This window comes from Bactrocera dorsalis, chromosome 2, assembly GCF_023373825.1.
Source record: "Bactrocera dorsalis isolate Fly_Bdor chromosome 2, ASM2337382v1, whole genome shotgun sequence".
In the NCBI taxonomy this organism is placed as follows: Eukaryota; Metazoa; Arthropoda; class Insecta; order Diptera; family Tephritidae; genus Bactrocera; species Bactrocera dorsalis.
Window position 1 is genome coordinate 53,481,259 of NC_064304.1, and position 16,878 is coordinate 53,498,136.

The following is a 16,878-nucleotide window of genomic DNA, read 5'->3' on the forward strand; positions in this document are numbered from 1 at the left end:
AAATAAATATTTGACACAATAGGGTAGCCGTGGTTGGCAGGATATATGTATATATATACGCATAAATGTATGTAAGGTGGCAACGCTGGTTAATAGAAGACAGCCGGGCAGGAAGAGGTGAGAAAGAGAGAACGCAAAGAACCGACAGCAACACAGTGTGAATTTGGCTTTCAAAGACTGAGGTTCAGCTTTGTATAATTTAATTTCTTTTTGTATCAACTTTTATGTATTAAAACTCATTTGTATTAATAAACTTTGGTTCTATTTGACCTTACATGGAGGCTCAACCGAAGAGCAAAAACGGAGCGCGGAATGTTGCATTCAAATAAAAAGCCGAGTAAATTCACAGCAGCCAAAAAAACGCAGAAGACGGAGCAGAAAATTCGAAGAACGAAGCGGTTGCTGTCGAAGTAAGCAGCGAAAACAAAGCAGAGCACAGCAGTGAGAACAGAGCAGCAGTCAACGAAGTTGAGTTCTTCGAACAAAAGCAGAGTTCGACGAAGAAGGAGAGAAGAAAAAATAAGAAGCAAGAAACATGGCCGGTGAGAGAGAAGAAAAAATAAGAAGCAAGAAACATGGCCGGTGGTAACGACGTTGGAGAATTATTCAAATTATTTGTAGAAACATTGAAGCAGAGTGACACAAACAAAAATAATGTGTCAATCGAGGCGTTCGCGAAAATTATACCGTGTTTTGATGGGGAATCTATTCCAATTAGACAGTGGATTGCTAATTTCGACGAAAATGCTGAGGCTTATGATTTGACACCCAAGCAAAAGTACGTCAACGCACGTAACAAAATGAAAGACACAGCAGCATTGTTTTTAGAAACTGTTACAGTATCCAGCTATGAGTCATTGTGTATTGCATTACTGGAGGAGTTCGAGAAAACACCAAGCAGCGCGGAGGTACATAAACAGCTAAGGCAACGACGAAAACTTGCATCAGAGAAATTTCATGAGTACGTTCTTCAGATGCGTAAAATAGCAGCGGTAGGTAATGTAGAAGAGGAATCAGTGATTTCGTACATAGCTGATGGTGTTGAAGTGCGAAATGATCTAAAATATCCCTTATATAGCGCACGAAGTTATAAAGAATTAATCAAAGCATATGAATTGATCGAGCCGTTGGTTAAGCCTAACGAAGCAAGTAAACGTCGATATGCAGCAGGTGGTCGTGAGCAAATTGAAACAGATAAGAGTGGCAGCAACGTAGAGCGTAAGAATCAGCATTGTTTTAATTGTGGTTCGATACAACACAAAAGGGTCGATTGCAAACAAGACACAAAGTGTTTTAAATGTAATGGCACGGGTCATATGGCTAAACAGTGTCCCGAGTATAGGCGTAACATCAACATTGTATTTAACAAAGAGCGAATGAACCGGTTGACAATTAATAACAAAAACTTGTGCTGTTTGGTAGACACTGGCGCAGACGTGTCGTTAATACGTATGGGTGTGTATGCGCAAGGATTTAGCACATGTAAATTGCAGAAAAGTTTCGCTACACTATATGGTTTAGGCAACGTGACCGCAGATGTGGTGGGTGAATTTGTAAGAACAAGTCATAGTCGACGGGTTATGTACAAAGCACACCTTTTTAGTAATCACAGATAGTAAAATCAATGTAGACGTAATCATTGGGAACGATTTTTTAAAAAAATTTGTTGTAACAATGGACGGCAATGGGTATTGCTTTCGTCAGATTGAAGATAACACAAGTGCTTGTAATGTTAATTTTGTGAGTAGCAACAATGAAGTAGATGTCAAACCTAAACTCAAGAAGGTGATTGAAAACTATAAGCCGAGTTTTATTCAGTTGAACTGTCCAATTAAGTTGAATATTGTTCCAAAAAATAATGATATCGTCTTTCGTGAGTCTCCTACTCGTTTATCAATAGCGGAAATAAAATTTGTAAAGGAACAAGTAGATGAATGGTTGCAGAAAGGCATTATACGTGAGTCGTGCTCAGAGGTCGCTAGCAAGGTGGTATTGGCGAAGAAAAAAGATGGTCGCTACAGATTATGCGTAGACTTTCGTAAACTAAACACAATGGTGTTAAAAGATAGGTTTCCAGTACCAATTGTTGAAGAAGTACTTGAAAAATGCAAGCCGCAAAATATTTTACCGTCATGGACCTTTCAAATGGTTTCTTCCACGTCGAAGTTGAAGAACGTTGTCGAAAATATACAGAGTTTGTAACGAAAGAAGGAATCTATGAATTTAACAGAGCTCCATTTGGCTTTTGCAACTCTCCCGCCGTTTTTGTACGCTACGTTAACTATATTTTCCAAAAATTAATAAACGAAGGTATAATGGAAATGTATGTAGATGACATCGTAATTTTTGGGTGTACAGAAGAACAATGTTTAAGCAATATGCAACGGGTATTACAACAAGCGCAGCAGTATGGGCTAGAAATTAAGAGGGCAAAGTGCCAATTTCTAAAAAATCGAATTCTTTTTCTTGGACACGAGGTTGAAGACGGGCGTGTCTGGCCTGGGCAAGGTAAAGTTAAAGCAGTCAAAAACTTTCCGATACCAAAAAACGTACGAGATGTACAGGCGTTCTTGGGTTTAACCGGATATTTTCGAAAATTTATACGAGACTACGCTAAACATGCCAGACCATTAACAGAACTGCTCAAAAGAGATTCAGTATTTCAGATTGGAGAGACAGAGGTTAGAGCGATCAATTACCTGAAGTCGGCACTCACGTCAGAACCAGTTTTACAAATATATGTACAAGCAGAATGCTAATACGCAGTTACATGTCAATGCATCGAAACAAAGCTTTGGTGCAACACTTTTGCAGCAGCATGACGGAAAGTGGCATCCTGTTTTCTATTGGAGTAAAAAGACTTCCCCACAAGAGGAAAAATTACACAGCCATTTCCTTGAAGTTAAAGCAGCTTATTTAGCATCCAAGAAGTTGCGTCACTACCTGATGGGCACAGAATTCACCTTGGTGACAGATTGTGCGGCTTTCAAGCAGACAAACGGAAAAAAAGATATGCCACGTGAAGTGGTGCAATGGCTGATGTATCTTCAGGACTTTTCATTTAATATAGAGCATCGCGCCGGAAGCAGGATGAAACACGTGGACAGCTTAAGTCGATTTCCCGTGATGACAGGAACGTCAGAGGTTCAAGCTCAGATCTTAAGGGCCCAGACGAAAGATGATCATTTGGCAGCTGTGGCAGAGATCCTAAAAACAAAGCAGTACGGCGATTATAAAATAAAAAACAAGTTAATCTACAAGCAAGTTGACGGGCAAGATTTATTGGCGGTTCCGAAGAAGATGGAGGGCGAAATAATAAAGGAGACGCACAGATTTGGTGCATGGGGTGTAAAAAAAAAACCATACATGCTATACGGCAGAACTATTTTATCCCACATCTCGAAAAGAAAGTTCAGCAGACTATCAAAAACTGTATAGAATGCATAATGCATAACCAGAAGCTGGGTAAAAAAGATGATTTTCTACATTGCATCGCCAAAGGTGATATTCCACTATCTACGCTTCATATTGACATTTTGGATACATTGGTTGCGACATCAAAGAGCTACAAATATATTTTTGCTGTCGTGGATGGTTTTTCCAAATATACTTGGATATATCCTACTAAAACTACAGAAACACAAGAACTTGTAAGACACCTCGAGTCATGGGTGACAATTTTCGGCAGTTCGCAGCGTATAATAAGCGATACGGGTACAGCTTATACTTCCAAAATGTTTAAAGAATTTTTTAGCAAATATAAAATCGAGCCTGTCGAGATAACAGCGGGCGTACCAAGGGGTAACGGTCAGATTGAGAGAGTCAACCGAGTTATTCTTTCTGTTTTAGCGAAGATGTCAGCAGCAGAACCGGACAAGTGGTATAAGTACACGTCACAAGTACAGCGGGCCATTAATTCTCACATTCATGATTCGACAAAATTTACACCATTTGAAATTGTGTTCGGTGTGAAGATGCGCATCGAAACAGATAGCGAGCTGCTAAAGATACTGCAAGAAGAGGTACAAGAAGGTATGCCAACATGGGTACCAGGTAGCTGATTTAGGAGCCATTAAGGTTACTCAGTTTATAACAGGCAAAAAACTAGCCAGTAAGTATATTGGTCCATACGAGGTGGTTAAGATCAAAGGGCATGGCAGATATTGTGTTAGAAAGGTTGCTGATTTTCAAGGACCACTCCAAACGTCAACTAATGCAGATCATATGAAACTGTGGCGTTACGTCGAAAATGGTGAAGATGACTTTCATGAGGAGTCATCTAAGACAAATGATGATCAGGATGACCGAATGTAAGGTGGCAACGCTGGTCAATAGAGGACAGCCGGGCAGGAAGAGGTGAGGAAGAGAGTACGCAAAGAACCGACAGCAACACAGTGTGAATTTGGCTTTCAAAGACTGAGGTTCAACTTTGTATAATTTAATTTCTTTTTGTATCAACTTTGATGTATTAAAACTCATTTGTATTAATAAACTTTGGTCCTATTTGACCTTACATGTATGTCTGTTGGCGGTACGAAGAAACCACCTAATTCGCTTGTTAGTAAGTATATAATTTGTATGTCTGCGCCGCATATACATATATGTATATATGCTTGCAGTGAGAAGAGGCAGCGAAAATAAAATTTAATGATATTCCGATTTTAGAATTTATGTATGCATGTATATATTTTGAAATATGTATGTATATTGATTTGAGTCTGGTTAAACTAGCGAAAGAGCAAGTTCTACTCTTTGTATGTTATAGAAATATAGGTGAGATACGTATTTATGGTATAAAATTTAATTCGCTCATATGCTTTTAATTACCGTAGCTTATTTTAAGCAATCCTGCTTATACTTGATTAAATATAAGGGGTCTTGCTGGAAATTTCGCAAGTTAATACTGTTGCGTCAAGCGACAAGATATATATGTATATTTAAACCTGAAATTAAAATTAAGAAAAATGAATTATAAAAAATTATAAAATATTGAATTATTTAAATTATTGTATACTTACCTTAATTATGCATTCATACTACTAATCTACTACTTACCTTAATACTCTATTACAGCATTGAACGAAAAGTTGAAGATTATTATACTTACCCCTTATTGATACATATTTATTTTACCACTAGTTTAAGCCGTTAGTTTTAAGATTTAGGCTTAGCAATTAATTTAAGAAATAAAGAACTGCTATTGTAATTGAACCATCGAATCGACCGGACGCGTTTTCATTTTTAATTTCGCAATTTATTTCGAGACAGGCAATTAGGCTTCTTACTTATTCGCGCATTTCCCAAGTTTATATTTTCGCTTCTCAAAAACGCTTGAGATTTTTCATGGCGCCCGAGCAGGGACTAAGTGCGTGAACTTAGTTATTTTTTTAATAAAGTGCCAACTAATATTGTTAGTGCTAATTTTCGAATTTTCGTTTCTAATTGCCTGTCAACTCGTTTCGTTTTCGGCCTTTCGACAAGTGAAGTGAAAACAAATTACCTGAAAAAACCTGAAAAAAAAAGAAATAACAACATCACATACTTACATATATACATAGAAAACACAAAGCAAAAACGTGTAGTGCAGTGGTACCAAAGTACATACAAAAACAAAAAACAAAGAAATAAAAAATAATAACCTTAACTAAAAATACATATACATATATATAGTGGAATTGATAGTTGTGCAGTGATAGTGATACCTAACTACATGAAAAATAAAAATAAAACATAAAATATAAACACGAAACTAAAGCGAGACTAACAAAGGATATACTTACGTTAAAGTGAAGGTGTTACTTTAAAAGTGGAGTGATCCCTACAGATGTACGTGAATACCTTAAAAAATAAAGTGGCTAAATATAAAAGCGAATACATATGTGAAACAGAAAATTTAAACATAATATAAAAACCAAATATAAATATACATACATACATACATAATCGTGAAGTGGGGTGCTAAATAAATACTTACCCACATACCCACATACCCACTATAAAATCAAAAAGGAAAAGGGAAGTATTGTGAAGTGTGTGCATATACATACTTATATACATAAATATAATTCGCATACGAATATAACTAAGAAATAAAATAAAAGGTGGTACTTGATACTGTCAAGAATGTCCAAGTTGTTTATTTCAAATTATATTTGAAATGAATACTAAGTTTATTTTACAATTATTACTAAAACGAATTCACAATTTATTTCAAAGAAAATCAAATTAATTTTAAACGCCTGCTTGCGACTGCTCTGTTTCTTTGTTCACTCACGAATGCCTCTCACTCGTTAAAACTGTCTGTCAGCTCGGCCTTTCCTGACATTTCGTCCTGCAAGGACGATTCGTCGTCTTCATCGTCGCCATCTAATTCAGGGCTCAATGTACACCATGGTTTTATATGATCTACACTACAAGTGTTACAATAACGTCTTTTTGTTTGCGTTGAATCTGGTAGATCTTCAATGATGTATCTATCGTAGTTGAGTACCTTCGTAATGATATATGGACCTTTGAATACTGGATCCAGTTTATGCGACTCGCCTGTCGCATTATGAAAATAATCGATGACCACTAAGTCCTCAATATCGTATTTTCGTGGTGGCTGATATCGTTTGTCGTAACGGGGTTTCCATTTGGTCCTCTCCGCCATGATGTTGCTCGTTGTTTCATCTCGTTTAATATCAATATCTACGTTATCTTTATCTTCATCATTCAACGTTTTTTCAATCTCGTAAATTTCTATGGGTTTCCTCCGTATTTGGATGTTACCCGATTGAATAACTAAAATACAATCTCTCTGGCATAAAATATCTCTTCCAATAAACACATCGTATGGCATAAATTCATCAGGTACCACTTGCAATTTTGTATTTATTTTACAGTCAGCTATTTTCAATTCGACATCGATATCTGTAGTGCTACAAACTGTTGCACCCCCAAAACCTCTTAGTCTCTTATTGCAAACTTTCTTAGAAACATTGGCTGGAACTTTCGACTCTGTTATGAGTGAGGTATCGCTGCCCGTATCAACAAAAGCTAAGTATTGATGACCGTTTAATTCCACGTTTGACATTAGTGGTGGATATTTATTCTCACTTACAACTGTAGCAATTGTTGGCTTGTCGGAACACCAAAACTTTGCTTCATGCCCTACCTTGTTGCATTTACTGCACCTAGTTTTACGTTGCGGCTTGGAACATTTTGCTGCGATATGCCCAAATTCACTACAATTGAAACATTTGGTTAAATTCTCGCCTGCATTCGTATTTTGAGCAGAATAGTTGTTGAAACACATATGACTCTCCATATTCTTAGGCGACCATGGTAAATTTGACAAGCTCTCCAGTGAGCGCAACAAATCATTGCACGTTGGTAAACTCATTGCCATTAGAGTTCGAGTTAAATTACTATCGTTTAACCCTCTAATAATGTACGCATTAATTGACGCTTCGTCAATCTTACCTCGTCTACTAATATTTAGCATTGCAAAATAATATTGCGTTAACGTCTCATTTACATGTCGTTTGCGCTTCGACATTTCCGTGTGCACCTCTGCTGCGCTGAATGTAAATGGGAAATCATGTTGGAATGCTTCTACGAAAGCAGACCAACACTGGAACACATTTTGTGCGTCAAGCCAATCTTTGGCGACACCTTTTAGCTTAAACTGAGCTGCTAACAACACTTCTTGCTCACACCAACTATATGCTCGTTGCAGTTGCGTTATTTTCTCTATAAATCGCTCCGCAGTTAACGTTCCTCTCAATGGGTCAAAATCAGGTAACAATCCAATGATTTCGTGGACTGTACTTTGCTTCCATTCACGTTGTGTCGTAGTTCCCAACGGTGATAACCCTATTGTCGTCGCTGTATTATTAATTCCATGTTGCTGTGGAGTCGTACACATTGCCGCCTGACCAGAAATTGTATTATCAGATGAAATACTTACATTAGCCGGAACAGTTGTTGAACTTGTCGCTAATGTTGTATGTCCCACCTGAACTGCCACAAGATCACTCACAGACTTGGCAAGGCCCGAAATCATATCTCGCATATCGTCAATTTGCTTCTGAATAGCAGACACTTCACTGCTTTCTTCAATTTCTTCAGCATCAATTTCTTCCGATCCGTACATTTCTATCAACTGCAAAACTTTCGCCGCTTTATTACCCATAACCGTTGCACCCTGGTTTTGCAACAATTTGTTCAGTTGATCAACCCTAAGCGCATTCAATTTGATCATTTTTCCCATATTTTTTTTTTAAGTTTTACTTTATTTTCCACAAACGTTGTCTGTTGAAATTTAATTGCCTCCGTTACGAATTGCCGTCGCTTCCGTGCTGTTTAAACTTTATTCGTCGACTTCCAAAAATTGAATAATTTTCTGCTGACAATTCTGTCTACAGTTTTTTTCAAAATTTTCAAACGTTGTTCCCATTAAAAAAAAAACCTAGTTGCCTTTGATTTTTTTTCCCCAAAGCTTACTTTGGTTATTCGTTATATTCGTTTTTTCCCCTTAATTTGTTGGGACTTTTTCCGTTGCCCTGGACAACGCTCTGCTGCCTCTCTTTGCGATATTCTCTTCACATATAGAATCGTTTGCACTAATTACCTTTACTCTTTGCCCGTTTAGAATTTACGTTTCCCGTTGGCATTCAAACGTTTGCAGTACTCGTTGAATTTGATTTGATTCGTTCCTCTCTTCTTTGTTCGTTCGCTAGTTACGCCGGCGCTCTCATCGCTTGCAAAATTATTTCCCAAAACGTACTCTTTTACACAATTTCGTATAATCTAGGATTTTGGAATCCCACTTCTGAGATGTCAAGAATGTCCAAGTTGTTTATTTCAAATTATATTTTGAACGAATACTAAGTTTATTTTACAATTATTACTAAACGAATTCACAATTTATTTCAAAGAAAATCAAATTAATTTTATACGCCTGCTTGCGACTGCTCTGTTTCCTTGTTCACTCACGAATGCCTCTCACTCGTTAAAACTGTCTGTGACAATACGTACTGTGCGAGGTTAATTATTTATGCGGTACAGTGGTGGGCGCAAATAAAAGCTCGAATGTTTTTGCCCTAAAAAAAAAAAAAGTAATAATTACATTACAGTTAAAAAAAAAAAAACGCTAGACAGTGAAGTGCCGCTAATATCTACCGCTTTTTGTGCCGTACCACTAAAAGTTACCGCTTCCAGTGCCGCTAGAAAACTCCGCAAGATTATACCGCAAAGTGTCCAGTTTTTACAACATCACTTCGCTGCTGCCACAACGTCGCTGCTTCCATCACTCGCTGCTACCATCACACCGCTGCTGCCATCGTCGCTGCTGCCATCAAGCCGCTGCTACCATCGTCGCCGCTGCTGCCATCGTCGCTGCTACCACCAAACCGCTGCCGTCGTGGGAATGAAAAAAAAAAGGCATACAACAAAACAAGTGCACTTTCAGTTTTTGGCGCTCCCTTTTCACTTTATATTATATTGCCTTGTATTTATTATACAAACATATACATATATATATACATATCTTAATATATGCTCAGACATATACGATTTCAAGTGAATAAGGGATTTTGGGATTTTGCGGTAGCCCTTTATTTTGAAATAAAGGTGATAAAATTCTTAATTGCAAATTAAATTATTATATTTTTCGCAATTTTTTCGATCCGCGTTTGCAATTATCGGTCGTTTTTTCGCAATTTTTGTCGATTTTCGTTCGGACATTTTCCGATTAAATAACTTTTTTGTGCTATTGCTCATTTTGCGCATTTATCGGTTTGGCTTTCGTATACTTGAGAGTCGATATTATTTTTTTTCGTTTTCGTCACCGATTCCAAATATATTTGTTGCCAACTTTTATTGCGATTAGTTTGGCTTTCGTATATTTGGGAATCGACATTTATTTTTCGTTTTCGTTATCGATTCTTAGTATATCTGTTGCCAACCGTTATAGTCTTTTTTCGTAAATTTAATTTAAACAAGCAAAATGAGCAAGCCAAAGCCAACTCTCGCAAGCCTGTCTCCAAGTAAGGAGTTGACGGACTTAAAATCGTTAAGACGTCAAAGAACGGTTGCGAAGAGTAGTATTTTGCGCATTAAAACGGGCCTTCTTGAAAAGACAATGTCTTTAGATCCAATCGAATTGGAATGTCGTCTAGATATATTAAATTCACATAGTGAAAAATTAATGAAGTGCCAATCAAAGATTGAAGAAATTGATGAAGACGACATGGCCCGAGGGGAGTTAGAGGACATAATCGTTGAAACGAAGTCCATAATAAAATCAATTTTAGCGAAAAATAGAACTTCACTTGCCGAAACATCTTTTGTAGCTTCTCACAGCTCAAGGCTCCCTAAAATGAATTTGCCGAAATTCAAGGGAGAATATTCAGAATTTAAAAACTTTATGAGTTTGTTTGAGAGCTTGGTTCATAATGATCCAAATATCCCAGATATAGAAAAATTTAACCATTTGGTAAATTGTCTATCTGGAGGGGCGTTGGGAACAGTTAAAGCGTTTCAGATGTCGGATGAAAATTATCCGAAAGCGTTGGCAAGTCTCAAAAAAGTTTATGATAATAAATGTTTGATATTTTTCAATACAATATCTAAACTTTTTGAGCTGCCAACAATCCCAAAGCCTTCTGCGCCTTCCCTGCGTTCAATGATTGACGAAGTGTCAGCGGTGTATGACTCGTTGCTATCGCTGGGCGATGAGAAACAGATTACAAACGCTATAATTATACACATTGTAATGACAAAGGTTGACCCTGCCACCCGATCCAAATGGGAAGAAGCGCTGGACTATGACAAACTGCCACTGTGGAAGGACTGTGAAGCCACCCTAAATAGGAGATACCAGCAACTATCAGCGGAAGGAGCATCACACTCTAGGACGAAGCTCATACCTACAAGCAATGCGCATCATGGGAAACAACAACACATGGACAGGACCAAATCGGCGCTGGTTGCTGCAAATACGAGGCAGCCTCTTTGCCAACAGTGCAAATCGAGGGATCACCATTTGACTGCCTGCCCCACCTTCAAGGCTCTTCCGGTGCAACAGAGGTTCGAGTTTGTGAAATCGGTGCCCTTATGCATAAATTGCTTGCGTAAGGGGCATACTGTGTCCAAGTGTAGAGCGGATCGATGTCGTGTATGCAATCGATCGCATCACACACTGTTGCACTAATATCCAGTCTCTTTCCCCGCTGCACCTCATCCGCAACCATCCACCACACATGCCATGCATATTGCGAGTATGCCGGATCGGGTAATGTTGGCGACAGCAGTAATTCTAGTGAGGACCAGCTGCGGAGATTACCTGCCTGCGAGAGCCTTGCTGGACTCAGGCTCCCAGGTCAACTTTATGACGGAGGACTTGGCACAAAAGTTGCGGATTCGACGTCAGCACAAAACATTAAGCGTAATTGGAATTGGCAATTCCAATACAAAAGTGGGGTCTAAACTAAGCGCGTTTGTCAAGTCGCGGTTAAATAATTTTGAATTTTCGGCGGAATTCTGGGTAATGCGATGCATTTCGGCAAATCATCCAGACCATAACATCAATGTTAATGGCTGGCAAATTCCGCACAATATTGAATTGGCGGACCCAGAATTCCACAAATCTAAAAAGTGGATATCCTATTGGGTGCTGAAACATTTTTCGTCCTTTTAGCTGTTGGCCAAATTAAAAATGGTCCTAACCAACCAACACTTCAGAAAACCCTTTTAGGATGGATTGTGTCTGGCAAATACGCCAGTAATATAAGTTCTCCTCCCAGATTACATAGCACATTATGCCAAGCTGAAGAAGACTTAACGTCAATCGATTCAGTAGTCCAAAAATTTTGGGCTCTAGAAGAATTACCTTCAGAATCAAATGGCATCAAATTCACACCAGAGCAACAACAGTGTGAAAATTTTTTCGTTAATACTACTCAAGTATTGCCTTCAGGACGGCTTCAAGTCAGAATGCCTTTTAAAGCTGACCGTAAGTTACTCGGTCACTCATATGAAACCGCAGTTCGGCGGTTTCAGGCCCTGGAGAGAAGGACATTAAAAGATCCAGAACTTCGTAAAATGTATCTGGACTTTATGAATGAATATAGAGCCTTGGGTCACATGAGCCCAACGAACAATAAGATCCCGAGTGAGCCACACTACTTCATTCCGCATCAATGCGTTTTAAGGCCCGAAAGCACAACAACCAAATTACGTGTTGTATTTGATGCTTCGAGTCGATCTTCAACTCAAATAGCGTTGAATGAACTTTTGATGGTAGGTCCAACCATCCAAGAAGAGTTATACTCAACCCTTCTTCGTTTTCGCTTACATAAGTATGCATTAACAGCGGACATTACTAAAATGTACCGTCAAATAATTATGCATGAAGAAGACAGAAATTGTCAGCTTATTGTGTGGAGAGAGCATCCTTCTGAGCAAATTCAAATTTTTCGTCTCAACACCGTAACATACGGCACTGCGCCTGCTCCATTTCTCGCAACACGGTGTTTGCAAATGCTCAGTGATGCCAATACAATGAAATACCCACTCGGTTCATTGGCCATCAAAAGAGACTTTTATGTTGATGATTTATTAACAGGGTCCGAAAATTTTGAGTCTCTAGATCTTTTGAGAAGTGAGGTAATTAAAATATTAAACTCGGCAGGATTCTCCTTAACGAAGTGGTTTTCGAACCACCCTAAATTTTTCGACAGTGATTGCACTGAAAAGTCATTAAGCTTCAATGACAAAAATTCTACAAAAACGTTGGGAATCCATTGGTTGCCGAAAGAGGATTTGTTTCGATTTGTTTTAAATGACAATTTTAATGATCTGCGAGCCACTAAAAGAAACATATTATCAGTTTCTGCTCGCCTTTTTGATCCTCTTGGATTACTAGCCCCACTAGTCACCAAAGCAAAAATCTTATTGCAAGAGCTTTGGATCCAAAAACTAGATTGGGATGAGTCGATTCCATTGCGCCTTGACACTAGCTGGCAGAACTTTAAAGCCAACCTAATGCAGCTCTCATCGATAAGCATTCCTCGTTACGTAAACGTTGAGTCGAGTGCCATCTGCCGAATACATGGCTTCTCCGACGCCTCAATAAGGGCGTACGGATGCTGCATATACATACGAAGCCAATCTGCTAGTGGTATTAAATGCATGCTGCTTACTGCAAAGTCTAGAGTGGCTCCGCTGAAGACCAAATCTCTTCCGCGTCTTGAGCTCTCGGCAGCACATCTTCTTTCGAAATTATGGTCAAGAGTAGCGCCTATGTTGAGTCGACATTTCGAAAATATTACATTTTGGACAGACTCCGAAATCGTTTTACATTGGATTAAAACACATCCATCGTCACTACAAACCTTCGTCGCAAACAGAGTGTCCGAAATCCAAGAGTTGACTGACAAAGTACATTGGCGACATGTGCCAACGAAACAAAATCCTGCGGATCAAGTGTCTCGGGGTTGTAACGTGGACGAATTGAATAATTCAATATGGTTTGGCGGTCCACAGTTCCTCCTAGAAGACCCTGCATTATGGCCAATTAATAACCACTTCCAGCTCTCACCAGAAGACGAAGCATTAGAGAAGAAGAAAACTATATTTACATTAATTTCGACTGCTGAGAAAAATTCAATATTGGACCTTATTGAAAGATTTTCTTCTCATAAAAAATTGCTTCGTGTGGTCGCATATATATTACGATGGATCAGGCGACCACCAAAAGATCTGACTTCAGAAGAGCTAAACTTGAGCTTTCTAAAAATTGCACAGGTGGTCCAACATTCAGAATTTTCGGATGTTATTCAAAAATTGCATAAAGGCACCACCCTACCCGCAAACTTGCAAAAACTTAACCCGTTTTTGCATGAGTACTCGGATATGTCGCTGTCATTCAAATTAATCCGAGTAGGAGGTCGCTTATTAAATGCACCTCTCCCATACGATGCCAAATTTCCGCTTTTATTAAATAAAAGTTCGCACTTCGTTATAACGTACTTACGGTTCCTGCACATTCGAAATCACCACGCTGGGGCAAAAGCGTTGGTTGCGCTTCTTCGAGAACGCATATGGCTAATTAATGCCCGAGAAGCTTGCAGTAGAACCGTAAGAAACTGTATACATTGTTTTCATTACAAGCCGAAGTTGCAAAACCAAATAATGGGAAATTTGCCAGTCGAAAGACTTCGAGCACTACGACCCTTTCTTATATGTGGCGTAGATTTTTGTGGTCCGATATATACAACTTTAAAAATACGCGGTCGACCACCCGTAAAAACATATATTGCAGTTTTCGTTTGCTTTACGTCCAAAGCAGTACATTTAGAATTAGTTTCAGACCTATCAACTAATTCATTTATTCTCGCCCTGAAAAGGTTCATTGGACGCCGAGGAATTCCGACGAAGATATTCAGCGACAACGCCACCAATTTCGTCGGCGCCGATCGAAAGCTGCGCGAATTGAAGGAGGCGTTTCTGGCAATGGGTCCAGAACTGAAGAGATTCGCAGCAGACGAAGGGTGCAGCTTCATCTTTATACCACCGCGGGCGCCGCACTTCGGCGGATTATGGGAAGCCGCGGTGAAGTCCGCCAAACACCACATCGTTCGGGTAACCGGCAGCGCGCTACTCACAGCAGAGGAGTTAGCAACAGTGTTGGCCGAAGTGGAGGCCATCCTCAACTCTCGCCCCCTAGTACCTCTCAGCCAAGATCCCAACGACGGCGAGGCGTTAACACCAGCGCATCTTCTAATAGGATGCTCCCTGCGGGCACTACCCCCAGAGAAGGTGCCAGTGGACCCAGTTCGTTGTTGCGAGAGATGGCAACTTGTTTGCTGTCTCAAGCAACAGTTCTGGCGACAGTGGTCCAAAGTATACCTGACGGGCCTTCAAGAGCGCAACAAGTGGCTGCACCCCAAACGCAACATGCAGCTCAACGACCTCGTTCTCGTCCACGAGGACAACGTGCCGCCGCAGCAGTGGGTACTAGGGCGCGTCGTCGCAACCGTCGAAGGGCAAGACGGCAAAGTGCGAGTCGCAGAAGTAGCAACCAAGACGGGCACGATTAAGCGCCCCATCCACAAACTGGCTGTCCTTCCACTGGATATTGAAGGAATCTGATCCTGTCAAGGTGGCCGGTGTTGCGTCAAGCGACAAGATATATATGTATATTTAAACCTGAAATTAAAATTAAGAAAAATGAATTATAAAAAATTATAAAATATTGAATTATTTAAATTATTGTATACTTACCTTAATTATGCATTCATACTACTAATCTACTACTTACCTTAATACTCTATTACAACATTGAACGAAAAGTTGAAGATTATTATACTTACCCCTTATTGATACATATTTATTTTACCACTAGTTTAAGCCGTTAGTTTTAAGATTTAGGCTTAGCAATTAATTTAAGAAATAAAGAACTGCTATTGTAATTGAACCATCGAATCGACCGGACGCGTTTTCATTTTTAATTTCGCAATTTATTTCGAGACAGGCAATTAGGCTTCTTACTTATTCGCGCATTTCCCAAGTTTATATTTTCGCATCTCAAAAACGCTTGAGATTTTTCAAATACTTTAATTTTTTATATATATTTTTTCGGGGTAATTTTGTGTTATAACACTACATACATTTACCGGCAATCACTAATCCACTAATCCGTTATATACAGTACCAAACTGCTTTGTTAGCGGTTTTCGGTTTTTACTGGAAATTAAACCGAACACCGAAAACAGTTTGATCACGGTTTTCACTTATTTTGGGACCGGAATTTTGGTCTGAACCGTAAATTTTATGTTTTAGATTTTAAACCATACATATGAATGTGATATATAAAAATTTAAAGTAGGCGATACAACTCACTTTTTTTCCGCTAGGGGTTTTTGGGGATACGTGTATGTGTCTATGTGTATGTGCCTGTGGCTGCGCTTGTGCCTGTGCTTCTTTCTCCTATCCTTGTGCTGCTGGTTGTTGTGGTGATTTCCTGGTGGCTTCGTAGTTGTTTTTCCTTTTTTGTTTGTGCGTTATTTGACCCAATACTTCAGTCTTCACTGCACTGAATATGCTTTTATTGCATATGTTATGTTTTCCTTATTTCACAGCACAATTTTTTTTCACCTCACCCTTTTTATTTTTATTTTTTTGTTGTGTTTTATTTGTGTTTTGCCTTTCGTCATTTCAAACACTCCATTAACATTTTTCACTTATACATATGTATGTATACTGTATGTGCATATATAAACCACCGTACTTGTCTTTTTTTTCCTTTGTTCACTTTTTAGGTGTTATGCATACATATGTATTTTATCAAATTTTGGCACCACCGTAACTTTTTATATATGTATGTATCTTTGGCCAAATTTCGTCACTACCGGTTTTTATTTTTCCAAGTTTTGTTACCAACGGGATTTTTTTTAATTAGTTTTGTTGATTGTATTTGGTGCCCTCCTGGAGGGGGGTCAGGTGCTCATTTAGCCAACAATTTTGAAGGTGGAGAAGTACCTTACACACAAAGCTCACGCTGACGCCATGGTAAGCTTGCCTTACGCTTACGCGATTATAACTGAGTTAACTACAGCGCGCCAATCGTTTCTTCTTTTCGCGAAGCCAGGTCTTTTTCCACTTGGTCTTTTTAAAGAAGTGGAGGTCTCCCTCTTCCTCTGCTCCCCCGGCGGGTATTGCGTCGAATACTTTCAGAGCTGGGATGTTTTCATCCATACGTACGATATCATATACCAAACGCAGCCGCTGTCTCTTAATTCGCTGAACTATGTCAATGTCGTCGTATATCTCATATAAGTTATGACAATTAAGTAATGAGACTGATTCCATAAAAATCGTATATTTGAAAAT

At 39.0% G+C, this 16,878-nt stretch overlaps 2 protein-coding genes across 2 annotated transcripts in view; both read left to right on the top strand.

Annotated features, from left to right (window-relative positions):
• Window positions 1-16,878, top strand: part of LOC125776319 (uncharacterized protein K02A2.6-like) — a 171,111-nt gene that overhangs the window by 49,450 nt on the left and 104,783 nt on the right. The gene's annotated exons all lie outside the window — the stretch shown is intronic.
• The window catches only part of LOC125776342 (uncharacterized), a 54,559-nt gene continuing 37,858 nt past the window's right edge, over window positions 178-16,878 (top strand). The window contains exon 1 of the mRNA XM_049448093.1: window positions 178-4,561. Coding sequence (XP_049304050.1) covers window positions 576-1,616 — 1,041 coding nt within the window. The 5' untranslated portion in view covers window positions 178-575 and the 3' untranslated portion in view covers window positions 1,617-4,561. The remainder of the gene's footprint in view (window positions 4,562-16,878) is intronic.